The following is a 27,573-nucleotide window of genomic DNA, read 5'->3' as shown; positions in this document are numbered from 1 at the left end:
TTTGATGAGTGTGAATGTGTGGTTCCTTCTTCTATGTTTATTAGAAAAAACTCCAAGCTGCGTATAAATCATAAAAGCATGACTAATTGCATGGTAACTGGAGAAATGCTTTCTCTCTCTCTGGGGTGAAGCCTGCATGTCTGTGTTTTAGCTTGGGAAGTAATACAGGGATATTTAAACTCCTTGGGGTTTAAAAACCATGTCATTATGAGAATGAGGTCACTGCAATATTTTATACGTCTAAAACCTTGCAATGTTTTCTGGGCAACAAAGAGATATTATGTACTTTAGAATACAATGATAACCTTACAAACTTCATAATATCAAACCTCTGCATTGGAATGCTAAATTTATTAAAAAACAATCCCACTCCACTAAACTTTTGACGTTAAAGCCAAAAACTAGATCAGAAGGAGTAATTGAGCGAGAAGATGTGCTTATTTTGAAATGCTCTAAACAAATCAAATAATCACACTGTTAGTGATGATTTATATAATGTTATTTTATCTCTGTAAGTATCAATTATTATTAAACTGGATAACAATTTCTTTTGATAAGCCAGTGGTTAAATGAAAAACAAACAAACCAAAACCCAACTTTCACATGTGTCTAACTCCTCTGTCATTACTTCTAGGCCAATAAGCAAGAAATCCTTCCTACAACATGTTGAAGAACTTTGCACAGATAACAACCTAAAGTTTCAAGAAGAATTTTCGGTATGTTACTAGCAGTTGTCACAACATTGCAAGACCTCCAGTCGTTTCATGTGTCACATTTCATGTCCATTTTAAGCATGGAAGGCCATGAAGGACTCTGGCCTTGATAATCAATACCCAATTACTAGGTTGATTGTTTAGAAAGTAATATTACACTGATTTAGGTTGTGCAGTCTTCATTGCAACCTGATCAGAATTATTCACCTAGTGTGTCAGCAAAAGATGATCTTCTTTAGCTCTTCCTGCCATGACACCATCCTCAGTAGTTAGCTAGATTGTGACATTAAAGTGATAAATCTAAAAAATTGTAGCAATATTCATGTAGTTTGAGAATATTTTGTTTTCAGCTATTTTTTTTGTTTTTGCTTTACGTATCACGATATTGTTCAATTTTGAAAAAAATATTTATCAGATCTTTATGCTTAGATCAGGATAAGACATGTATTGGATTGTAACTGATCGTATACAGGTTTCATTCAGATATACCTAAGCACTTTAAACAACATCATTTGCTCCAAGAATAAAAGCCCAATATACATAGCTGACATTTATTTTGTGAAAAGTTCAAGGCCCGATCATATTCCCATAAAAGTCAACGGGAATTTTGTTATTGGCTTCAATGGGAGCAAGACTGGGCAATACACTTTCATTTCTTTAGAAATAATAGGCCAAATCCAACTTGTCTTGCTCTTATGAAGAGCCTCAGTGGGACTGGAACTGCTCATGTGACTATGGCCAGCAGCATTTGAGCCAGTAACTCTGCAAGTCATCTGACTCCTGTTGAAAAATGATTAGTTTTCAAAGCACACATGACAGCTATATAATAAATATACAATTTCAAAACTACATTTAAACCTCAACTAAACTTTTCACTGTTTTCTTAAGTAACTTCTCTTTTATGGCTATCACATTTAAATTATTTTTTACACTTTATCTGCTCTTTTTGTTATTTCAGAATCTTTATCATCATCATGTCTAACACATGCAGTTATTTGCCGTTACAAAAATAATTTGTCAATCTCCAGTGACTTTACCATTTTGGATTTATAGATTTGTCATGAATTGTTTACTATTTGGATTTATAAAAATGAAGAATCAAACAATAGACTTTTATACTACTAGATTATAATATTTCAGTTTCTCAGGGAACAACAACAAAAGTGTGAAAAGATTAATGGTATTTCCTACAGCTTTTTGGCTATGCTCCTTAAGTCTTATTGGACTGGATTTAATAATAATAAAAAAGCACCATAAAATTCTTCTGAGCAGTAATGCAGAGGAAGCTCTCTTTTTTCAGGAGTAGAAGTGTTATTCACAAGAACAGGAGCGATTATAATTATATTATGCATGACTGAGCAGATGAAAAGTTTTCCTAGCAATGACATTTTCACATTTTAAAATTCATCACTGGAAAGTTTCTAACGTTACCTTTTACACATTAAAGTTTCACAACAATTATAGGGTTAAAGGTTACACATTGAAATGACTGAAAATCTAACATAAATCGTAATGTTCTATCAAGTAGTAGCAGTATGAGCATTTTTAAAAATTTAGACAAATACATGTAGACAAATACTTAGACAATAATTTAACTAAATTATTAACTGAACTCTTAGTTAACCAAAGGGTATGTCTGCACTGCATTGTAAACCCAGGTTAGTGGGACCAAGGCTTATGAAATCAGTGTTTCCAAGCCCATACTTGAGCATCCACGCTGCATTGTAAATCTGGGCTTAGAGTTGCTGGATGCAGATCTCTCAGCCATGCTAACGTGTCCATACTGCACCATGCAGATCTCCTGACTCAAATATACTGCAAAATGACAGGGATTGCACCCAAGTCCCAGCAGGACTTGGGCTCGGACCCAGGTCCTGAGTGCTTGTTAGTTCAAATCAGACAGATTTATGTGTGAACAGAAGCAAGGCTTCGGCTCAAATATGAGTCAGAGCCCAGGCTTAGAATGCAGTGTAGACATACTCAAAATTGTTATATGCCCTTTGGGTTTGTAATGTACGTCAGCTTCCCCAAGTCCAAAATGTAGCAAAGATCTGCCAGATGGCTTATCCAAGGCCATCCAGCAGTCAGGGGCAGGTTGTGCTCCTGATGGAGGGCATATCAGTCAACTGTGCAGACAAGAAGGCTGTAAGGAGCCATGCTAACTGGTGAGGGGCCAGTTTCACCCATTTTCTAAACCCTCAGTTTTCTAAAGGTTTGGCATATCTCCTGAGACCTATGCAAAATCAGGCTTATGTAGTATTTGATACTGTTATGGTGAGTATTTGACAATATATTTTCTAAGTGTTATTAATGAATAAGCACATCAACTACCTCCAAATATAATTTCCAACAAAAGTCCCCATATTCCCATAAAAGTTATCTAATATATACAGCATAAATGAACTATCTGTAAAGTTTATAAACCTACAGAGAAAAATTCCTTCTGTAATAAATCATCATTGAATTTGAGACTCCAAATAATCTTTATCCTGTGTTAAAATAATCAGTTGGGGTGAAATTCATCCTGGTGCAGAGAGCTGGCATAAGGCCATTAGCACCAGTTAAGAGCCGTGATGGGGCAGATCAAGGCAAGTGGGCGTCAAGACAAGTAGAGCAGCAACACAGGGTGCATCGGCACTGCAGAGAGCTCTCTGCTGCAGACTCAAATTAGCAAGTTAAAGTCAGGCTTACGGGATGTGCACTTCACATGGAAATAGCAGCCCAAATTCCTGCAAACAGCCATAGACCTTGGGAGAATGCCTCCTCCTAACACCCCTGCTTACCTTCCCGCACAAATCCAATTACAGAAGCTTTGTGTGAAGAAAGGAGAATGTTACCCTTTATGAATACAGGTTTCAGAGTAGCAGCCGTGTTAGTCTGTATTCGCAAAAAGAAAAGGAGTACTTGTGGCACCTTAGAGACTAACCAATTTATTTGAGCATAAGCTTTCGTGAGCTACAGCTCACTTCATCGGATCCGATGTAGTGAGCTGTAGCTCACGAAAGCTTATGCTCAAATAAATTGGTTAGTCTCTAAGGTGCCACAAGTACTCCTTTTCTTTTTATGAATACAGAAAATTATAACTTGTCCATTTCCAGCTTTACTTTCCTGCCATTATTGCATCCTGATTTCAACTCCTAGAAATCAACTGGGCTCTACCTGGGTGCAGGGGTCCTCCCAGTTGCAAGATCAGGGCATTACTGTTTTATAAATTAAAATGTTATTTACAAAAGAGAGAAACACAATTAACTGTGAAGAAAGAATCAATTTTGGGAATGGCCACAGGTTTAATCCAGGGCAAGATTTACAAGAGACCGTATTAATTAGGAGATGAAACCGTAGCTAAATCCATTCTTTCTTAACATGCATGTTCTGTAATATGTGATAGCATTTTCTTTAGTTTTGTATTAACTTTCTGTCTGGTAACCATGTTGTTTAATCCTTTAACATACATTGAGGTAAGTTTAATAATGCCAACTATTATATGTAAGGGAATTTGTAAATTTAGAGGGTGAATTGCTAACCTTTTCTGTGGAAAGATGGCGATTAAAATCACTGAGTTATATAGAGGCATATGGGCCTATGGAGATTAAGGGAGAGATTTTCAAAGGCACAAATGGGAGTGAGTCATGAGCTGTAGCTCATGAAAGCTTATGCTCAAATAAATTTGTTAGTCTCTAAGGTGCCACAAGTACTTCTTTTCTTTTTGCGAATACAGACTAACACGGCTGCTACTCTGAAACAATTCTCGTTGACTTTCAATGGAAGATGAGCACCTAATTGCTCTTTGCAAATCTCCTCCTGTGTGATTTCATGAGAAGAGCATGGCACCACTAAGAATAGAACCCCGGTCTCCTAACGCTGAATCCTGTGCCTTAACCATAAGACCATCCTTTCTTTCTAGAAGAATAGCACCTGCAGTTGTATTATCAAGGATAAAATTATAAAGGCCATCCAGCCTTGCTGTTTCAGGGCATAGACTTCTCATTAGCTGGAAGGAGGATGACATTTCCCATTGAATATAATTGTACAGCATATGATGCACTGTGATGGTTTTGAACCCTCGTCTGAGCATCAGACGTTAACAGTTGTTGGACGTACAATACTGGACTAGATGGACTAGTTTGCTTATTGTTGGGTGGCTTGTTTCATTATGGCAATTGTTTTATTTTATTACAAATATTAATAAAATCTAATAAGAAAATGAAGTACAGTAAATTATGTTGTCCTCTATAACTGAAGACACCAAGTAGGTCTGGGTGAATGCTTAAAATGAGTATTTGTGAAAAATAATTTAAATAACAAACACCCTTGCTCTTTGACATTATTTTTGATTTATATTATTTGCTGTTTGTAAATAACTGTACATGAAATTTTGGTCACAAGAATATTCACAGAAGGAAAACTATCATGAAACCTCATGCAGATTTGCATTTGACAAGAATTCACATCAGGTTGTTTGCACAGCTATCTTGAAAGCTCTTCTGGCTTTGGGGATAATTCAGCCAGGGAGCAGAGATAATATTAAGTGAAGGACATGATCAATTACACAGCACAAATGGCAAATTATAAATAACAGATAGTTAAAACAATAGGTACAGCTAATCATTTGAGAGCAATCCATAGGTTGAAATATACTTATGTAAACCATTCATCAAATAATGAACAAAAATATGAAAGTTAGTCTGGTTGTGGATAATTTTCAAATGGAAGGAAGTGGGTAAATTCTGTCTGTCTAAGGGTTTTTCTGTATTGCCCATCACCATGGTAAATTAATAATCACACATAAATTTTGTCTCCATTTGATGGCCCATAGCAGACTTCATGGAATATTTTCCTCTTCACCCTTTTAGGTTCTGCTTTTATATATAATATAATTTCATCAAATAAGTTCTTCCCTGCAAATGATTCACCCATCTCTACCCCTGAGTAATAGAATTCATGAACAGTTATGAAACTATGCTACTGAACCCAAATAACTCTGTCCAACCCCCTCAGGAACAGGTCAGTGAGCAATAACTAATTGCCAGTTGTCTCTATTTGATTAAATGCTCACTGGTTCTCATGCTGTGGCAAGAGCTCTCCCAAGCTACAGGCATTAGGAAAAGGCATTACTCAAAAGTAAGGCTGAATCACATAAGACATTGTTACCACATTATATGGCATCATGAAAAGGCAGGAAAAAACACAAAAGGTGATAGTCTGACTTTATCCAGACTTTTAAAGGTGAAAGTTCATGTAAGCTTAAATTGTTCAACTTGACAGTGTTTTCTGCAGCTCTGCATCTGACACTGTTGATGTAACTAGGGTTGACGGTGAGGTGAAATGCTTCTGCAGTGTCTCCAGCTGCCCTTAGAAGTGTAACATATCATAGAACTGAAAAGTCCTTCCTTTTACTGGAGTGACCAGATGAGGGGAAATTATATTATTGATCTATTTGTAATACTGAGCACAAAGCAAATGTAAAGGCTTTCTAACAAATATACATTATCTTACAGGAACTTCCCAAGTTTCTTCAAGACCTTGCTTCAACTGATGCTGATCTGCCTTGGAACAGATCTAAGAATCGCTTTCCAAACATAAAGCCATGTATGTCTTTACTAACTGGTCTCTCTTTTTTACTCTCTAACTGTAGAAATACAGTGTATGTTTGGAATGCATCTGAAGTTTTCATTTGGTCTCTCTGATATGTTACTATAATAATGTACATGTTATATTACAATTTACTATCAACTAGTCTGTTTTTGTTCACTTGTTTGAGTAAGGGTTATTTGTAAGTGGCTTTCAACTTGCTCTCACAAGCTTTAACATGCAGGTGCAAGAAATTGTAGCCCAAATAGTTTCTTAGCTTTGTAATTTAACCCAGGTAGCATTCTTCCTGGACTTTTCCCCTTAGTTAAAAGTAAGTTAAGTGTAAAATCCACATGTTTATGCATTTGTTTTCCCTGGGAGCCTGGTGATGCTTTCTTATGGCTACTTGCAAATATGCTGCAAGATTCCATTGAAGATCAGAGTGACTGTATGATAACTTATAAGCCAAGGCTAGATTTTATCACAGGAGACAGGAGTCTGTCTCTCTACTCAACACTGCTTCGTTTTTCAGTTAATAAAACAAGAAATGCCATTATTATTTTAAGCATTAACTGTGATGTGAGATGGGGGGCATGGCATTCCTCTGTTAATGTAGCTACATTCTGTGCTATTAACTTTACAGAACAGCTGTTCCTGTTATCTGCTGCCTGGTTCAACACATATTCTGTGCTCTAATTTACAATTGCTAAAAACTGATATTCATGTTACCCAACAACATTGTCAGAAATGCTTCAGAAATCTTTCGTTTTATAATATCCTTTCTTTTTACTGGTTTGCAAAAGCAAATGTCAGGAAATGGATAATTGATTTCAGTATGTACCTATTCGGAATCTTTTTCACACACGACATCCTTCCTATTTTTCATCGCTTCTGTATACTTATAATGGGACAAATTCTGAGAAAATTCTTCCTCATTTTCTACTCAGTTCTCACTTACGGTGACTTCCTGTAATAGGGGTTTGCCTAGCTAAAGAATAAGTTAAAGCTCAATAAGGACATCTAGGATGTGGCCTGATGGTGGTAGAATATAACAGAACAAACAAATACAAATGATTAGGCCCAGTCTTGTAGTCTGATCCACACAGAAGACCGCAACGCCACTGCACCACCTCGTCAAAGTCAATTGGCTCTGCAAAGCACAACAGGTCTGTCTGCACACCTCAGATTGCAGGATTGGGGCCTTAGACATTTTCATTAGAAATAATCATCATGAGAAAAACGCACTGAAATGTAAAGAGCAAGGAAGGAGAGTCATTATACAATAAAACAGGATGGATAAATAGTTCTTGTGAGTTGCAATTACTGTACCATTTTGCCAATGTAGATTTAATAAAATTAGCTAAACAAATGTAAACATTAATTTTGAATTCTCAGCATCATAGCAACATCTGATGCATGTCACTGTAGTTTACAAGTAAACATCTCAATTAAATAGACTTTATTTCTGCTATAGATAATAACAACAGAGTAAAGCTGATAGCTGATGCTGGCATTCCAGGATCTGATTACATCAATGCCAGCTATGTGTCTGTAAGTTGGAAGTCTCTCATGATGCTCATCACATTTTTTCTATTTTTATTTTCTTTTACAAAGTGACTTAAAAGGGAATATATTTTATATGAGAACATGCTTCTAATGTTTTTTCCATCCACTGCAGCTGCTGTGGCCATACTGTCACTTCTAGCACTATGAATTCATGTGTCCAAGTGTATCATTGAACATAATTAGTTTTAAAACATTTAATTTAATTTGTGCATTTTTATTGTTCGGGTGTGTTTATTAATAGTAAAACAACTGTAGTCAGCTAATTCATTTCTGGAAATTATCTCATCCTGTTCCCATTGAAGCCAATTGTGAAAATCCCATTCAAGTCAGTGGTGCCGGATATGGCGCTATTTTGTATTTCTTAGTTAAAGATTTTGGGGTATTGTATAAAAGATGCTATGTAAAAATAAATAGAACTGAACTAAATATTCCTGTAAGAATAGATAACATGCTTTTATGGTGGCCCTTATTATTTCATGCTAATTATGATGAGGAAAAATGTCAACAACACAGTAGCTGATTGTTCAATGACATAACTGGTACCAAAATATTTTAATACAGTTGAATAAGCTGATGTGTTTGAACATAGACAAAATAGGTCATTAAAATACTCTGTTGATGTGGGGGAGAGAGCACAGTGTCTCTTTCCTCCAATCCTTCTGCAGAATAGAATAGATGACATTCCCACCCTGCTCCAAATAATGCCTTCCCTGGAGTCTGGCTTTATTGGTAAATCAAGTAATAATAGCAGAACGTTTCTCCCCAGACTTATTTGTTTATCAGGGTTTTCTGCAGGATCTCCCTGTGTCTGCCCTTATTTCCCTGAACCATGGTAATGCCCCTTCGTGCATCCTGGTAAAACAATCAAGCTATCCCTGTTGCAATGATTATTATAATTATTTATTGTTTTTATTACAGTGGCCCCAACTGAGGTCAAAACCCCATTGCACTACACACTGTGCAAACAAAATAAGAGACAATTTGTGCCATGCAGGTCTTACCATCTAAATAGACGAGACAGCAAAGAGTAGGTGAAAGAAAATAGTATTATCTCCATTTTACAGACAGGAAACTGAGGCACTGAGAGTTGCCCAAGGTCATACAGGAAGTCTGTAGCAGAGCTGGGTATTGAACACTGATCTCCTGAGCCCTGACTCCCACCCATTGTCTTAAACATCATCCTTCCTTTCTACTAGTCAGCAAAGCTTACTCATCACTTTATATAGAGCCCTAACAGGGTGGGTCAACAGCAGAAAAGACCTTCCACCCTGTTACAAATCCTGTTACACAGCTGTAGTGCTGTTTGCCAGGCTCACAGCCTCTGAGGTGGGGATCTGGGTAGAGGGGAGGATGGATAGGTCTTCCCATCACTGGCTAGCACTCAAAAACTGATGCTGGGAAGCTCACATAGCACCTTCAAAAAGGCTACAGAAATTGCTACTGCTAAGAGTTCTCCCATGTAGGTATTTTTGCTTGCTTCTGACTAATGCAGGCATAATGCCTTTTGTCACTACTGATAGCATATTGCAGCTGCTAAGGTCACCAATTCTCAGAGCTACAACTTTGCCCTGTCTCTCCCTCTCTCTCTCTCTCTGTGTATATATATGTACACAGAGAGAGAGAGAGAGATCTATATAAAGTGAAAAGTTGTAGCTCTGAGAATTGGTGGCCTTAGCAGCTGCAATATGCTATCAGTGGTGACAAAAGGCATTATGCCTGAATTACTCAGAAGCAAACAAAAATGCCAACATGGGAGAACTCTTAGCAGTGAGTGTGTGTGTGTGTGTGTGTGTATATATGTGTGTATGTATATATACACAGAGAGAGAGGGAGAGAGAAACACCCTGTATATACTATATAACAAGTGGAAAGTGGAATGCTACTTTTATTTTTACTGGTTTACCCATGAAGGGAGAAAGCAAATAATTAACTCCGAGCTTTGCATCCCTGAGTTATAGCTCCTCACTTCACTGTTCAACTAGGGAGGATTAGTGTAGTTTCCCACCGCCACCTGTTATGTATATTATATATCAAATAAATAACAGGCAGCTGTGAATTATAGGGCTGTAATTCCATTGAGTAGTTTTGATGATGCTAATAAACTTCTGCACTGTTTGTTCTGTTTAATTACCAGAACTCCATGATGGACTATCAGCTCTGTAATGTAACATTTATTTTTTTTAATTTTATATAATACATAGAGCTTCTGGTGTACCAATGGCCCCTTTAAGAAAACTGGTTCCATCCTGTGGAAGGACAGCCAGGGGAAACATGTACAGAAGTCTCTGCTTGAAAAAACTGCTCTCATGCTTTTAATTCGTTTTTAGAATTATGTACAAAAACAGAAACCACAATCATCCCTTCCATGGAAAAACCCACAGGGTGACCTCAGGGAATCTCTCTCAGAGAGAGACTTAGAACATCACTTTTCAGGGCTGAGGTTCCCCCCAACTCATTGGCAGGAAAAAGGCCACCTCTGAACCTGGGCTGATCAATTGGAGGACAAGGCAACCTATGTGGGCTCCCCACCAGCTCTGGATCCATAGCAGTTTTGCATTAATAGAGCTGCACAACCATGCCCCCAGCCACAGCTGCCCCAGGATCATGGGTGAAAGTCTGCAGTAATGCAGCCATAGGCTGTCACCTTGGCATATTTTTAATTACTGTAAGTGGCCATGACTTCAATTTGACATCTTTTTAAAAGATGCCACTTCCAGTAGCACAGGGCCTCTATCATATTTGGGCAGTGGCTGAGAACAGACTTACTCAATGGAAGGAATATCACCTATTGAATTATCCACATCACTTAGGCTTTCCTTGGAGGTTTCCCATGCAACAACTTGCCAGGCCTATCCCTGTTTAATTTAGTGTATCTGACAAATTCACAACCTCTGGTGATATGGCTGCAGGCATAATTATGAGTCATACACATGCACACTTTTTGTTTGTGTATATCCATATATATTAAATATTTTCATTGTAGGGCTACTTGTGTCCAAATGAGTTTATTGCTACTCAGGGACCATTACCAGGAACAGTGGGTGATTTCTGGAGAATGGTGTGGGAGACTAGAGCAAAAACACTCGTGATGCTTACGCAATGTTTTGAAAAAGGACGGGTAAGTTACTGGCATATCAGTTAACAATGCATGCAATAACTGGAAATTATATATATTCTTTCTATCAGGATTATAGATGTTCGTTGTTAATAAGTAGTGTCCTCTGACTGCAGGTAAGATGTCACCAATACTGGCCAGAAGACAACAAACCAGTGACTGTGTTTGGAGATATAGTGATTACCAAATTAGTGGAAGATATTCACATAGACTGGACTATCAGGGATCTAAAAATTGAAAGGGTAAGGGAAAACTGAAAAATGCTTTTATAAAAATATACTCTTAAAGCCCCAGTGAACATCAAATGTGTTCCATTCCACTCAGCTGTCCCTAAAAGTTCTTCTTTTAATCTCAAATTTGTATACATTGCATTGTCTGGTTTTTCTGAATATTTTTAATAGTGGCCTTGATTTTAGACCTTTTTGAAAATTGTCTCCAGTTTCTGTCCCATGGAACTGATATGTGAAACCCAGATGATAGGAAGTGGAATATCAGGGGTACTGAGTCTCTAGTCTGCTGGGAGTCAGAGTTTCTACCTGACTATCTCAATATCTTTTCTGGAAGGGAGTAATTACAAAAACCCCTTCTAATGCATCCCTCCCAGATAAAGCAACCAAGGGCAAGATTCTCTGGAACAGTGCAGCTGCTTTGTATTGCATCAGCAGCAGTAGTGAACTATAAAGCTGGCCTGACCAACCCTGGGAGATTACAATACAAGTGGCTCTTGGGGTCTTACTACCAGTTGCACTTTCTGTACTGGCATAGGAGAAGTGGCCTGGAGGCACCAATGCTGTTGTGATCCACAGCTGTGGTTTCAGGCTTTTGGAACCATTAGCAACCAGTATAAATCAGAAGAGCACTTAGGCTCAGGAATCTGTCCTGCTTACGGTAACCAAGACCATGCCTCCTTTGGACCTCCAGCACTGACATATATAGTGTGCAATTCTGCCAGACCCTAGGATCTGACCCTACATGTCCAAATGTAAAGATGCATTAATCTTTTCTTGACACACACTAGTGGAAACAAGTAGGCAACATCCCAATTATCAAACTCTTAGGAATACATTGTGTACATAGTACAGAGCTGTCAAGGTTCCTCCCCCACTCTGAACGCTAGGGTACAGATGTGGGGACCTGCATGAAAACCTCCTAAGCTTATCTTTACCAGCTTAGGTCAAAAACTTCCCCAAGGTACAAAATATTCCACCCTTTGTCTTTGGATTGGCCACTACCACCACCAAACAAATACTGGTTACTGGGGAAGAGCTGTTTGGAAACCTCTTTCCCCCCAAATACTTCACAAAACCTTGCACCCCACTTCCTGGACAAGGTTTGGTAAAAAGCCTCACCAATTTGCCTAGGTGACTACAGACCCAGACCCTTGGATCTTAAGAACAATGAACAATCCTCCCAACACTTGCACCCCCCCTTTCCTGGGAAATGTTGGATAAAAAGCCTCACCAATTTGCATAGGTGACCACAGACCCAAACCCTTGGATCTGAGAACAAGGAAAAAGCATTCAGTTTTCTTACAAGAAGACTTTAAATAGAAATAGGAGTAAATAGAAGTAAAGAAATCCCCTCTGTAAAATCAGGATGGTAGATACCTTACAGGGTAATTAGATTCAAAACATAGAGAATCCCTCTAGGCAAAACCTTAAGTTACAAAAAAGATACACAGACAGAAATAGTTATTCTATTCAGCACAATTCTTTTCTCAGCCATTTAAAGAAATCATAATCTAACACATACGTAGCTAGATTACTTGCTAAAAGTTCTAAGACTCCATTCCTGGTCTATCCCCGACAAAAGCAGCATATAGACAGACCCTTTGTTTCTCTCCCTCCTCCCAGCTTTTGAAAGTATCTTGTCTCCTTATTGGTCATTTTGGTCAGGTGCCAGCGAGGTTACCTTTAGCTTCTTAACCCTTTACAGGTGAGAGGAGTTTTCCTCTGGCCAGGAGGGTTTTTGAAGGGGTTTACCCTTCCCTTTATATTTATGACGAGCAATGAAACATTTAAAAACAAGATTGTGAGATATGATAAATTTGTTTTGTAGCTAATTCAGAACACAGAAGCAACCAGAGTAAAAGGGGACTCTACAGCCAGAAATGTATGCTGGCAAAACACAAATTCATATCTGTTAACCAATATGAGGCTTTCAAAAAACATAAGTCATGCTCTCTAAGTGTTCCGTATGGAGTCACTAAAATACATTACACCTTAAATTGTGCCATTTATCAGTATGCCGATTAAGTATCCTGTATTTTTGTCTTTTAACTTTGCTCTTCGTTTTAAACCCAAAAATGGATGAGTTGTTTATTTATCTAAGGTTTTTTCCATGCAAGTCAACATGTACATTTTGCATCCATAATCCCCCTCAGCGCATCCTACTTTACTAACAAAGATCCAAATTGTCCTTATGCATAATAATTATACAGTAGTTAAGAAGTCAAGTAGTCACTTGCTGTTTTTATGTATTATCATACATAATGCTATAGTGGGGTAGTCGCTCACATACTTTCCACTTGCTTTCTGGCCAAGAGTAATTGGCATTGGACCAGTCGGCTGCCTTGACAGTAGCAAGTCAGTGTAGGGAAGGGTCAGATGGAACACCTTCTCTGATTGAGTTTCAGCCACCTTTGCTCATTGAGCTACTAGAAGACCTGGGGACACTTCAGCTTGTAATCTGCAAATTGGACCCAGGTCCTATCTGGCTTGTAAAGTCAAAGGGAGAGTTACTGAGTCTCTTATTGGCTGAGGTCATTAACACTTTCCCATGGGTGGACTACTGCCAGCTTCCCATAAACAACAGTCATTAAACCCATTAAATCAGTTTTCTCCTGATGCTAGTACATTTGACAACACTGTAAGTCTCAAACTTTCCTCTTTAGGTAAGGTTATTGAGAAGAATGTGCTAGGAAAACTTAGGTGTTACAGTGCAGTTCACTTCTAGATCTAATGTGGGTCTGTTTCAAAATTCTAATACAGAACTTGTATCTGATTTGTGCTTGCCAGCATGGGGATTGTATGACGGTACGTCAGTGTAACTTTACTGCCTGGCCTGAACATGGGGTCCCTGAAACTACAGCACCATTAATCCATTTTGTCAAGCTGATCCGTGCAAGTCGAGCACATGATAACACACCTATGATTGTTCACTGCAGGTAAGCAGAGAATTAAGTACATACATGAAATTGATTTAAAGTGTAATACCATTTAAGTGAATATTAGTATACAGGAAAGTTGCCAGATTGAAAGCAGTGGGGTAAAAAGGCTGTTCTTTTATTCACAGTATAGCCCTGGCAGCAGGGCAAGTTTCCAAGCAATGTTTCTCAGCTCTTTCTGGAGGTAGAAGACCAGTTTGTGCTTTCCCTTCCACGCCATGCAATCCAACTGATATGATGTCAGTGAAAGTGTTATTCTGGTATTTACCATACAAGCACATTAAAGTTCACTTCAGATTTCCTATTTACTTAAAATAGGAGATATGTGTGGGGTAACAGTTGACAAATGTTGACTTTGTAATGACTTCTACCATAATTATAGCTTTCTTTAAGGAAGAAGTATTGAAAAGTTTATTTAAAATCTACATATCATATATTATCAGAAGACAGAAACTACATGGGAACCTGCAAAGAATGTAGACTTGGAATAGAAGGTTGTATCTACAATCTCTTTCACATTCAAAGACCAGATTTCAAACTTGGATCCTAAAAATAGATGCCCAAATCTATATGTTGGGGAGCTAAATAAGTGGTCTGGTTGTGAGACAAGTTCAGCTCTCATAGCTCCGATTGATTTCATTCTCTACTACACCATTACACTATCATTTCAAAGAGTCAGTGTCTGAGCAAGGCTAATCCTTCAGTAAAATGGTCTACATTTTATACAGTTCTTTCCACATTTTCAGATGGTCTCTTAGTGTCCCCACTGACTCAGTGGGCACATTCTGAAGTGATTCAGGCTAAGAACCCTGTTCCAGATTCTCTGGTGTGCTCAGTGTGAGGGGAAACTGAGCGATTTGGTTTCAGCTCTCAGTTGTCTGCTCCATCCCTCATCTGTGTTCAGCCTGTAATGCTTTGGGACTGCTCTAACTTGCTTCAGCTGTCAGTGTCACTAAGGGACCATCCACCAAATGGCCACTGCTGGAACATAATGCTTTCCTGCTACTCCTATTCCCTGCTCCCAACGCAACCCCTACACTAGAGGCTAGTGGAAAAGGTAGCTACACTGGCTCTATGCTTCTGAGGACTCCCCCATGCTGGTGGTTGTCCCCAAATGGGAGATAGGGCCAGATTCCATCCCCTTTGCACTGCAGAGAGGTGCAAAGGGGACAAAGAATTTGGCCCCCAGCCCATACTAAGGATGTTCCCTTGCTTATGTCACTAGGACCTTGCAGCAGCAACACATGTCCTCATAACCACAGGATTCATGTATTGTAATACCACTTAGCAGAGCTTCTCACATGTTGCAGCTTTTACAGAGTGCAGTCACACACTTGGGGAGCAAACATGATCATGTTACTCCTGCCCAGCATTTTTTGCACTTCTCGCTTATGAGTGTGGGAAAGATTTTAAGGTAACCCTGTTAATTTTCAGACCCCTTAATTAAGAAGAATACCCCTAGCCACAAGAGTGTTGGACTTGCCACTTCAGCCTAGCTATCCATTCCCACCTTTTTTCAAAAGTTCTTTCTTGTAGAGCAATTCACTGTATAGAAGTCCTCTTTGTTTTGTTTAGTTTTTAATAGAAATGCACCACATTTCAGTTTTGCAGAACCTCGTGATTGCAGTTTTATTGCATTCAAACCAGCAAGGTTTGTCGGGATTCATATAAAAGCTTTTCGGCTCCTTCCCATTCCTATAATTTACTAAATAGGGTAGGTTTGATTTAGCTGCACTTCATGAGTCAGGCTTTGGCTTTGCACAACCAAAGCCAGGTCATAATTCACATCTAGATTCCATTTTATCCCAACCAATAAAGGTACCAGAGTGAGAGGGTGGGTAAAAGTTCTAGTTTTGGCCCAATTTTCTTTTCATAATAAATTTATTTTTCGAGGTTTTGAATTCATAGATTCAAAGGCCAGGTGGGACCATGGTGATTACCTAGTCTTATCTCCTGTAAGGCAAAGGTCATAGAACTGCCCCAGAATTATTCCTAGAGCATACCTATTAGAAAGACATCCAATCTTGATTTTAAAATTGTCAGTAATGGAGAATCCACGACTACCCTTGCAGAATTGTTCCAATGGGTAATTACTCTCACCATTAAAAATGTAAGCCTTATTTTCAGTCTGAATTTGTCTAGATTCAACTTCCAGCCACTGGATCTGCTATACTGAAGATTTGCAATTATATATATTAAAATAATTAGTGTATAAACTATATTTTATTTCATTTATTTATTATTTATTTATTCTTTACAGCGCTGGGGTTGGAAGAACAGGGGTTTATATTGCACTTGATCACTTAACACAGCATATAAATTATCATGATTTTGTGGACATCTATGGACTTGTAGCTGAGCTGAGAAGTGAGAGAATGTGTATGGTACAGAACCTGGTAAGAGATATAGAATTTATATACATCCTATGTTAAGAAATCATTTCGTTCTCTGAAGTACTGCAAAAATGAGCAGCGAAACTTATGAAAATCAGCCTTATTGTAAGTTTTCTAGTACTTCCCGGTTGGATTGGAAGCATTATACCAGTACACTTTCTTGAGGTCTTTAGACGCTTTGTCTCCCAGCCAAGGAGTGCAAAGATGAAAGGTAATGTTTTTAAAAAGTAAACCAAACCTTCTCAGACTTTGTGAAAAGGTTTATTTTGAATTTTGGGTGAAGGTTCAGGTAATTTTTTTAGACCCAAAGTGATTTGCCAACATCTTATTATATTTGACTTTATTAACTCTTCTGATAAATAAGTTTATACAAATATAAGGCTCCATCCTCCAAAAATGTAAAACATGTGCTTAACTTTACCCATACCAATAGTCCCATTGACTGACTTATTTTAAATTGACTTAAATAAGGTTACAGAAGTGAGTTAAGTTATATGCACACTTCAGTATTTGTAAGATAAGTGTTTGAAGAGCCTTCTCTGGGCCTAAAACAAGATACATTTTTATTTAGCAATCATATGCAAGGTGAGTATAAGTTACTAAGAGAAAAATAATTGAACTGCTAGAAAAAGGACTATCCTAGGCTTAGAGATCTGGGTACATGCTGATTTCCATGGAACCTTAGTGGACTTTAAAGCTGCCCTTAATGCCCCAATTTAGTGGTAATCCTGCTGCAGTGCCCAGGGTCTCCTTGTATTAATTCCTGTAGGTTTAATAGTATTATCTAATTCAGAGGCTCTTAAACTGTGGTCTGAGAACCACCAGTACTCCCTGGAGACCAGGCTGATAACATGGTGCTGACTCTTCCTGTTTATTTCTAGCAGTTAAACAGTAAGCAATTGCTGTAGTTACCTCAGAGTTGTTATATAATCATGAGGTGAAACTCTGGTTCCATTGAAGTCAGTGACTAAACTCCCACTGACGTTAAGGTCTGGATTTCACCCACGAATGGAAAAGGAAATGGCTATGAGATAACATCTGTACTAAGATGCAGTACACAGTATGAAGAAGTTTGAGATCTTTGATCTAACTCAACCACTACAATTAAGGGTGCTTAGCTGTAAGAACTGCAGGTCTTAGACTGAGCTAAGAAGGGGTGTGTTCCTGTTGTTGGGGTCAGACTTCAATGGGTGCAGGTTCAGACCCTTTGGACAGGTCACTCTTGACCCAGTTGCTAGTTCATCGCATATTCTTCCTTGCCAGCGGACAGTGTGGTATTAATTTGAACCTCTTTGTCTAAGACGTGACTTACAAGCTTATCAACGCTTTATATTGAGATGTAAGTCTCATGCTGGCATTCTGCTGAGTACAAGCCTGAGGGTTTCAAAGCTATTTGTGGGCATGTCTATACAAATACTTAATTTGTGGCAAGCTGGAATGTTAATCTACAGAGTTACAGTGTGCTACACAATAACTGTCCATGTGGACCCTGCTGATGTGCACTAGGTGTTCTCTAGTCTGCATTGACCGACCACAGTTTGAAAGAGCAGTACAGCAAAGTGCACTAGGGAACTTTTAATGCTCACTAGAAGGGTCCACATAGGCAGTTAGTGTGCAGCACTGTAGATTTACCTCTAGCTTGTTGTGCAATGAATGTTTATGTAGACATGCCCTGCGAAAGGAGGCTTATTCAGTTTGGGAAGCATTCCTGTTATCCATATTGGATTGGAGAATATGGGAAGTGAGATGAAGGTGATGTGTAAAGCTAGTCTGTCCTTTCTAGCAGTTGAACCTATACATCTGAGATTTTGGGATCTTAGGTTGAAAATTGAGACTATGGTACAATGTCACCTGGAAAATATTGTTGTCTGGTTGTTTATCGTTTGGGATTTTTTCCCTTCTTTATTCTGTTTATTAACTGTTGGCATGAGAATGTAGAGTTCTCTAGTTACAATAGATGGCAGTAGGGAGCTGAAAAAACATCCATTCTGTTTTGTTTGTTCTCTAGCAAACGTCAGTTTGGTAATATGATGGGGTGTACAAACCCCACACTGGCCAACAAGGGGAAAGGGCACTGCTCTGGGCCCAACCAGTGCCACCCCGCTACACCGGAAATTTCCCTACTGTAGGAGGAGTTAAAAGGCAGGAAAACAGCTCATTTGGTGGCAGTAGCAGACCAGCGAAGAGAGCAAACCTGCAGCTCCAGCAGAGGAGAATGGAGGGAAGGCGGAAATCTCTCCCTAAGACAATTACCCAAAGGTCCCTCCCTGAGGGAAAGGAGGACCTGTTATAGAGACAGCTGGAGAGGGAAGCATTCCCCTCTCCCCCTCATATGATCTCTGGACTTTGGTAATCCCCTTTATTTTTTGTTTGGACTATCCCAGCAGAGGAAAGCCCTAGGACTGAGCTGGCCCAGGAGGGTGGCCATATCGTGGGTGGAGGCAGGTGGCACCTGAGAAAGAGAGCTACCATGTGGCACGCCACCATCAGAAGCAATGTTCCCTCTAATTTTTGATAGGCTGTGTGCGCAAAAAATTTCTTCTGTGGAAATTGTTATGCTTCTGTGCCATTTTTTCTGTGTGCACCGTGTTTCGCCATGTGCGCGGGGTTTAGGATCTGTGTGCATGCGCACACACGCACAGCTTAGAGGGAACAGTGATCAGAAGGGGCCTTGTGGTGAGCAGGCACCCTTCACACCGCCTTAACCCAGATCGTGACTTTGGGACAGTTGCAGGAGGGGAGACGGGAAGAGTCCCAGAGAGGGCAGCCTTAAACAGCCTTGGCTGTCAGATCCCTGATAGCCCTCAAAGGACCCTGGTTCAGAGCCCAGTGGAGTGGGAGGGCCCAGGTTCCCCTACCAACAACACCCCTGCAGGTCACAGGCCTTAACCCTGACCACTAGGTGACACTACCTGACCAACCAATCCCAGAGTGAGGACCATCACAGGTAGGTTTAAATGTAGCACATGTAGCTAGGTGAGAAATCACTGGGATTTTACTGTGGTGGGGAGCACTGGAACCGGTAGTCTTACATCCTTCATTGCAAATCAAATAATGTAAATAGCCTCAGTGGGAGGCCATTCAGTGGAGGCCTCACAGAACCAAAGCATTACAAATAAAAAAGACAACAGATAAGGTCAAGGCTTATTTAAAAAACATATGTTTGTCACTCTTGCTTACATCTGTGCTTACTTTTTGGCCTCTGCTAGAATCTGTAATACGAGAAGCTGTTCTCTTAATACTTATTTCCAACCTGATCAAAGGCAGGAAGTATTGTCATTGTTACTTCGGTATTATATTGGCAGTGTCATGAGAGAGCTTGTTCTTCTCCAAGTCATTTCCAGCACAGTTCTGCAGAACCAAGAGGTGCAATACTCCATGTCACCATTGAGACTGATCCAAACAGAACTGATTCTTATTAGTTTTTGAGGGTTATCCATTGTTTCCCTAAACAAAGCAAGGTTTTAGCAGTATAGGCTATTCTGACATTTCTATTTTAAAACACCTCATAACGGTCTCTAATTTAGGTTTTAAATTGTCAGCATAGAGAAGGTACCAAGACAAAAGCAATTCCCTCCCACCTCCAATTAAAAAAATAAAAATAAAAAATCACCCTCTCTTTAAATTGTAGGAATAAAATAAATATCACCCTTCCTTTCCATATTTATAACATTGAAATTGTTTTACTTTTGCAGACCATTGTGTTGCAATTTTGAACTGCTGGTACAGGGCTAGATTAAGAATAAGCCTAACATAGCTGTGCAGGGTAATAGGAAGGGGAGTAGGGACTCCCTCCTTGCCAGCCCGTCTACCTGAATCTTAGCTCTCGGTGCTGGGAGAGTGCAGGAGCTGTGCATAAGACACTATCCCCAGGGAGGGGCAGGGACTAGGTGAGGTCATGACTCAACTCCCTTGTTCCCCCCCTACACACAACACTTTGTGTCAGCCAGCAGTATAGGGTTGCCAGGCATCCGGTTTTAGACCAGAATGCCCGGTCGAAAAGGGATCTTGGCGGCTACAGTCAGGAGTGCTGACGGGGCCATTAAAAGTCCAAGCAATGGTGCAGCAGGACTAAGGCAGGCTCCCTGCCTGGCCTGTCTCTGCACAGTTCCTGGAAGCAGGTGGCATGTCCCTCCTGTTCCTAGGTGCAGGGGCAGCTAGGGAGGCTCCACCTGCTGCCCCTGCCCTGAGCACCGGCTCCGCAGCTCCCATTGGCTGGGAACGATGGCCAATGGAAGCTGCAGAGGTGGTGCCTGCAGGCACAGGCAGCCCGCAGAGCCCCCCAACCCCTCTGCCTAGGAGCCAGACATGCCGTCCACTTCCAGGAGCCGTCTGAGGTAAGCGCCACCTTGCCAGAGCCTGCACCCCAAACTCCCTCCCACACCCCAACCTCCTGCCCCACTTTAGAACTCCCTCCCGTACCCTAACTCCCTCCTGGAGCCTGTACCTTGAAACCCTCCTGCACTTCAACCCCTTGTCCAGCCCTGAGCCCCTCCTGCACCCAAACTCCCTCCTGGAGCCTGCACTCCCTCCCACACCCCAACCTCCTGCCCCAGCCGTGAGCCCTCTCCTGCACCCCAAACCCCTCATCCCCACCAGACCCCACACTCCCATCTTGAGCCCATAGCCCCTCCTGCATCTGAACACCCTGCCCTAGCCCTAAGCCCCCTCCCACAGTCCAAACCCATTGGCTGCAGCCTAGAGCCCTCTCCCTCCTCCTGAGCCCCTCATTTCTGGTCCCACCCCAGAGCCTGAACCCCCAGCAGGAGCTCTCACCCCCTCCTGCACCCCAACCCCCTGCCCCAGCCCAGTGAAAGTGAGTGAGGGTGGGGGAGAGCGAGCAACAGGACGGGAATGGAGTGAGCAGGGGCAGAGCAGGGGGCAGGGCAAGGGTGTTCCATTTTGTGCGATTAGAAAGTTGGCTTAGAAAGTACTGGTTGAGGAGTAAGCTGTACCCTAAAAAGGATTGTAGAAAATCACTCCCTTTTTCCCCTCCAGCACAACCAAGGCACTCTGGGAGGTACTGTGTCTCTCCGAGACCTTGTCTGCAACTGCCTGCACTTGTGAAGGTGTGTAGGGTACATGTCACTATATGCTGTAGTGACCATACTCAGTACAGTGGGTACATACATGCAGCAGCGAAAGCCTCCAGCAGTGGGGATAGAAGAGAAGGCTCTTGGCTGCTGGAACCTTTTTCCCACTGCTCAAGTCTTTCATTGTTGCAGGGAAAGGCTCTGCTAAAAGTAGCAGTGTAGACATGTCTTCCCCCTGCTTGAGCATGTAGAGAGCTGTACAGGATATATACCCTCGGATTCAGGAATGTAGGGCACTCTACACTACTTGCCTAAGCCAGGGCTCACCATCTACACTGCTATCTATACCTGTGCTAGCTGGGTGTGCAGCATCTGTACTCTACACGCCACCATGTGGACCCCTCGGGGGTGTTTCAGCTACACAGGGCCCCTTACTCTGGGCTATACAGTAGAACCTCAAAGTTACGAACGGAGAATGGAAGTTGTTCATAACGCTGAAATGTTTGTAATTCTGAACAAAGCATTATGGTTGTTCTTTCGAAAGTTTACAACAGAACATTGACTTAATATAGCTTTGAAACTTTACTATTCAGAAGAAAAATTCTGCTTTTAGCCATCTTAATTTAAATGAAACAAGCACAGAAACAGTTTCCTTACCTTGTCAAAACTTTTTTTTAAACTTCCCCTTTTTTTTAGTAGTTTATGTTTAACACAACACTGTACTCTATTTGCTTTTTTGCCCTCTGCTACTGCCTGATTGCATACTTCCGGTTCCAAATGAGGTGTGTGGTTGACCGATCAGTTCCCAACTCTGGTGTTCTTAACTCTGAGGTTCTACTGTATGTAAAATGCAATCTAGTCCCTAATGAAAGTGATTTTTTTTCCAGGAAAAGACCCTACAAAAAGGTTTTTGACACATCATGTGCTCCCCTTCATCCCTTTTCCTGCCCCGATGGGAATTTCAGAAAGATTTTTAGTGCATACAGATGGGAGCTGCTTTGGCACAACAGACTTTATAGCTTTTGGGGTTCAAAATCATAACACTACAAACTATTTAAACAATTTATGTTGTAGTAACTTCAGTCTCTCAGGTCACAGCTCATATTTGCCTGCTCATATTTGATCCATTACAGAGCAAGAAATCTTCCCCAAAAAAGGTTTTACTACAATGGGTATTTTGAAGCAATTGCACCCTATCATGTCAATAAAGATTTCAGGATTGATATATGCAAACAATATGTATTGCTACTGTATACTGAAGCAGCTCTGAAAGTTTATTGTTTCAGTTATCTGTGGCTTGAGAATTACTGATTCCAGAGACATAACCATCTAAATGAAACTCTCATTATGTGTTAGAAACAGTTTGAATGATTAAGAGTTTTACCCCAATGCACAAAAGCCAAGAAAGTCAACATTTTTATTTCTTAGCTGGTTCTCAAAATGACCTCTGCAACAGGCATCTATCTTTAGAAGCTATTTGTTTTTTCCCTCATGAACAGGCCATGTATCAAGTGAATGGAATTTATTGGATTTTTTGGATTTGACTGCACCCTGCTGGCTTTCAGCATGCTAGGAGGGAGGAAAGTTTCTTCATTTAAGTGTTTGATGTATGTGGTTCAGCTTCTTCATTCTGAATCAAATGTTGGAAAAACAAGCTGAACGCATTTTTTTAATGTATAACTAGCTTTGAGGGAATGGTGTGGTGCAGTCTATTATCTTCAGTTATGTTTGGAATAATGTTTGTATATTTGAGCATAGTAATTAACATGCCTATAGACTAATAATTGATCATTCATAATTATCAAAATTGGGTCAGACATAAGACATTATCAAAGGGTTGGAATAAGTTGCTAAACTAGAATTACTTTCAGAACATCTACATGTTTTAATTCAATATTACTTTAAAATATTTTGTTATTAAAAAGCAAATTTTCCATCATAAAATCATGTAAGTAACCTCTAACTTTTACATCTTACAGGCACAATATATTTTTTTGCATCAGTGTGTTTTGGACCTATTGACAAGCAAGGGAAGCAGTCAGTCCATATGTTTTGTAAATTATTCAGCACTGCAAAAGATGGACTCTTTGGATGCCATGGAAGGTAAGTAGATACAGATTGTTCCAAAGTTATTTTTTCCTAGCAGGTGCATTGATTTGTTCATACTAATAAGCATACTTTGACAAGCACTTGGAAGCTTGATAAGTGCAAAGTTATGGCTTTCTGCTGTCCTTTAACCCAGATTCTGGTATCAGTCATTGCTCAAGCTATTTACATTGTTCAACAGAAATTCTTTCAAATACATACTAAGAGTTATCAGTAATTGTTTAATGTTCATTTTAAAAGCAGTTTAATTTAATGTATTTGTTTCTGTTGTAGGTGATGTGGAACTTGAATGGGAAGAAACTACCATGTAAATATTTAAAACAAAGATTATTAGGTCTTGAAAACCAAATGGTATTTTTCTAAACTCAGGGGCCAAAACAACTCCCCTTATTATAATGAATTAAAAACAATCATTTTTTTAAATGTTGAAATGATTCCTTTTCTATCAATGTGCCTTCATAAATGTGATAAATTATTTTATGCAAATCACTAGGCAATAAAGATCAGCAATACTTTTGCCCAGATTGCAGTTCTGTTGTTATATAAATAACTCAGTATGTATTTAAATTGAAAGCGTGCTCTCAACAAATGCCCCTTTTTCCCAGTTATCTTGTAAAAGCTTAAAAATGAGCCAAATGTGAAGGAAAATGTTCATATTCCTAGCGTGCATAATTCAGTGTGAATTTGCTGTATTCTTTTGTTTGTTTTTGAGTAAAAGCTTGAATCCTTTGACTCAGTCATGTTAGTTTGGCCTCCAGGGTGTTGACAATTCTTGTGGATTACTTCCAATACTGTCACAATGATCTTTACCTAAATGTATGTTCTTGTGTTTTAAATCTGCTGTTTTATGAGTGCTAGGATATCATCTCATGATCCTGAACAGCTGAAGAGTCACCCCCTGACACTGCGAGGATTATTCAGCTTTTACACAGCACACAGTAGCTCTTCAGGGATACTTGGAGCTATTTAAGCTAACTTGTGATCACCCGGTTGTTGTTGTTAAATGTTGCTAGTGATTGCACATGCTTGATGATGAAGAAAGGATCTCACATTCCTGCTACTTTTGTAAAACTGAAAGGAAAAAAAAATAAAGTTTTAAATTTATTACATATTATAAAGTATGGTAGACTGATTTAAGTACTGTATACCTTCATTCAAATGGCCTGAATACAATCTTATACAGTATCTTCATAAGGAATACTCAGAAATTCAATAGTAAAATATTTTATTGTTCAGGTGTATAAAATCAAACTTTGTTGCTTTCACATTGGCATAAAATAAGTCACTGAAACCTTTGAAACGCATGGCTGATAATATTTTGTGCTGGCACAATTCCAGAGAGCATTGATTAATAAAACCCAAATCCTCAGCTCCTATTGCTGCATCATCAAGGGTAGATCCAAAGATGGAATGGAAGAGTCAGGAGGCTCTCAATCGAGTAGCAAAGTATAGACTGATAATTAGAGGGCCATAGGAAACTAATTTTACCATACCCTTGGATTTTACTAGGAAGCCCAGTGCTTTCTAGACATTCTCATAGCTTTGCATTGATACATTTTAAAAAATATTATGTGAAGAAACATAAATGTTCTACTACAAACCAATAATACTATCAAATTGTGGCCTCAGTACTCAAGGAGAAACCTGCCTGAGTGCAAAAAACAGTAAGGAAACTATAGAAGGTTCTCCTTGTAGAGCACCCAGCTCATGTTTGCACTGGGGAGAAGGAGCTTCCAGCCTTGTGGAGGGGACAAGTGGTTCAAATTTCAAGCTCTGAGGAGCCTCAGATAAATCAGGCCAATCCCTCTGCACCTGGGACACCAGCAAGGAAGATATATAGTGTGAGTATGTACATGATCTGTATGTAACAGGAAGTTAACTGGACTCTTATCTACTTCATATACCAAACAGACAGTGTTGTACGGTACATAAATTGATATTTATGCAGGAGTAAACTTCAGTAAGGGTCTGGTTTCTTTTTACAATCTGATGGGTTTGGTACAGATTGTAAATTAGAAGAGATCTTTTGTAAATAGGCAGTGTGTGTCAGGTACCTCAGATGACCATCAAAAGCAGCACTGAGGGAGGGGAAGAGGGCTCGAGGGCATTTTAGAGAAGTATTTTTTGGAAACTCTCTTTCAGGAAGACCGACAGTATTGCAATGTCACCTGTCAACCTAAAGGAAAAACAATGCCTTTTAAAGCCGGACAGAAGGAGAGGTGATGTCCGCAGCTGTTCAGATCTCTGGCAAACCATTCTGTACAGCTCTAGTTTCATTTGGTTCATATGAAACATGTGGTCTTCATTTATTATACATATGTTTTAAAGTATTTTGACAAATTGCTTATAAGGGTCTTACAGATGTTTTTCATGATTGTATTTGTACTTGGTAGCAGTATGTGTAACCCTGTGATAACCAGTGTTCCTCAGATGTTCTTGTCAACTGCTGGAAATGGCCCACCTTGATTATCACTACAAAAGGTCGTTCCCCCCCCCCCCCCGGCTCTCCTGCTGGTAATAGCTCACCTTAAGTGATCACTCTCGTTACAGTGTGTATGGTAACACCCATTGTTTCATGTTCTCTATGTATATAAATCTCCGCACTGTATTTTCCACTGAATGCATCCGATGAAGTGAGCTGTAGCTCACAAAAGCTTATGCTCAAATAAATTGGTTAGTCTCTAAGGTGCCACAAGTACTCCTTTTCTTTTTGCGAATACAGACTAACATGGCTGCTACTCTGAAACCTGTGATAAAATGACATTATTCAGCCATAGTCTTGTAACCACAGTGCTAGACTAAAAGTATGTTTGTTATTTCTATAATTAAATGTTTTGCAAGAGCTGATTAGTCCTGTGCAGCTTCAAGGTGAACTCTCCAATGCTCAAAAAATGATTATAATTTTTTGTATTTTATCAAAATGACTCCTGGGGAGATTCTTGCATCTTTCTTTAAAGCATCTGGAATCAGTTGCTGTCAATGACTGAATTTAAAGGAACACTGCTCTGACCATCCAGTATAACACTACTTATGTTCCTGTGATTACTTTGTTAAAGCCAAAAAACTTTAAAATGTTTTAAATATTTCATTGTACAGTTTTATGTAGGCAATCTGGTAATCTACCTTCGGAGATTTCAGTGTTCTCTTCACGCAGGGACAGCCAGTAGCCAACCCAATCTGGGGACAGCTCACAGGACTTCTGCACATGGAAGGAAATTGCTCATGCTCTCTGAGCAGCTGAGAAGTAGCTGCTCTGCTATCTGTGCTGCAGTAATCCATGAACCTTTATATGTACCCATCCGTGGGGAATGAGGAAGGGAAGATGTCCATGTCACAGTAGATCCTCCAGACCCACCCATGAATGCCATGCTTGACACAATATACCCTCTCTCCATAGGTTGACAAGGAATTCCCTCATCACCCCACAAATTCTGCCCTCCCATCCCCATCTTTTGCCAGGGGAACCATGGGGGCAAGGTCAGAAGTTGGCCATTTTGTGAATAAATAGCTATTTTGCAGCATTGCCGTATGCAGTGTTGTTGTAGCTGTGTCAGTGCCAGGATAGTAAGAGACAAGGTGGGTGAGGTAAAATCTTTTATTGGACCAACTTCTGTTGATGAGAAAGAGAAGCTTTCGAGCTTACACGGAGCTCTTAGAAGATCTTGTCTCTCACCAACAAAAGTGGATGCAATAACAGATATTACCTCACCCACCATGTCTTTCTATTTCACAACATAGCATTTTTATTTTTAATTTCTTAGATGATGTTTTACTGACTCTTCGGATAGTATTTGAGTAAAGATGTTATGATAGCTCCATATTGCTAAAGTTGTCAGTGTAACCTACTGCATCAAAAACAAAACTCAAACCAACCAACCTATGAAAGTAAACCTACCCTTCTGGAATAGTC

The 27,573-nt window shown here is 39.8% G+C and overlaps 1 protein-coding gene across 1 annotated transcript in view; it reads left to right on the top strand.

Moving 5' to 3' along the window:
* PTPRQ (protein tyrosine phosphatase receptor type Q) overlaps nt 1-26,262 on the top strand; it is a 207,080-nt gene extending 180,818 nt beyond the window's left edge. Inside the window, exons 57-65 of the mRNA XM_074941974.1 lie at nt 635-716; nt 6,212-6,302; nt 7,759-7,835; nt 10,834-10,968; nt 11,082-11,207; nt 13,983-14,131; nt 16,392-16,527; nt 23,537-23,660; nt 23,937-26,262. Coding sequence (XP_074798075.1) covers nt 635-716; nt 6,212-6,302; nt 7,759-7,835; nt 10,834-10,968; nt 11,082-11,207; nt 13,983-14,131; nt 16,392-16,527; nt 23,537-23,660; nt 23,937-23,974 — 958 coding nt within the window. The 3' untranslated portion in view covers nt 23,975-26,262. The remainder of the gene's footprint in view (nt 1-634; nt 717-6,211; nt 6,303-7,758; nt 7,836-10,833; nt 10,969-11,081; nt 11,208-13,982; nt 14,132-16,391; nt 16,528-23,536; nt 23,661-23,936) is intronic.
* The last annotated feature ends 1,311 nt before the right edge of the window (nt 26,263-27,573 follow it).

The sequence above is a fragment of the Natator depressus genome, chromosome 1 (assembly GCF_965152275.1).
Source record: "Natator depressus isolate rNatDep1 chromosome 1, rNatDep2.hap1, whole genome shotgun sequence".
NCBI classification, from domain to species: Eukaryota; Metazoa; Chordata; order Testudines; family Cheloniidae; genus Natator; species Natator depressus.
Note: the sequence above shows the minus strand (reverse complement) of the source record. Positions and strands in the feature narration are given on the sequence as shown.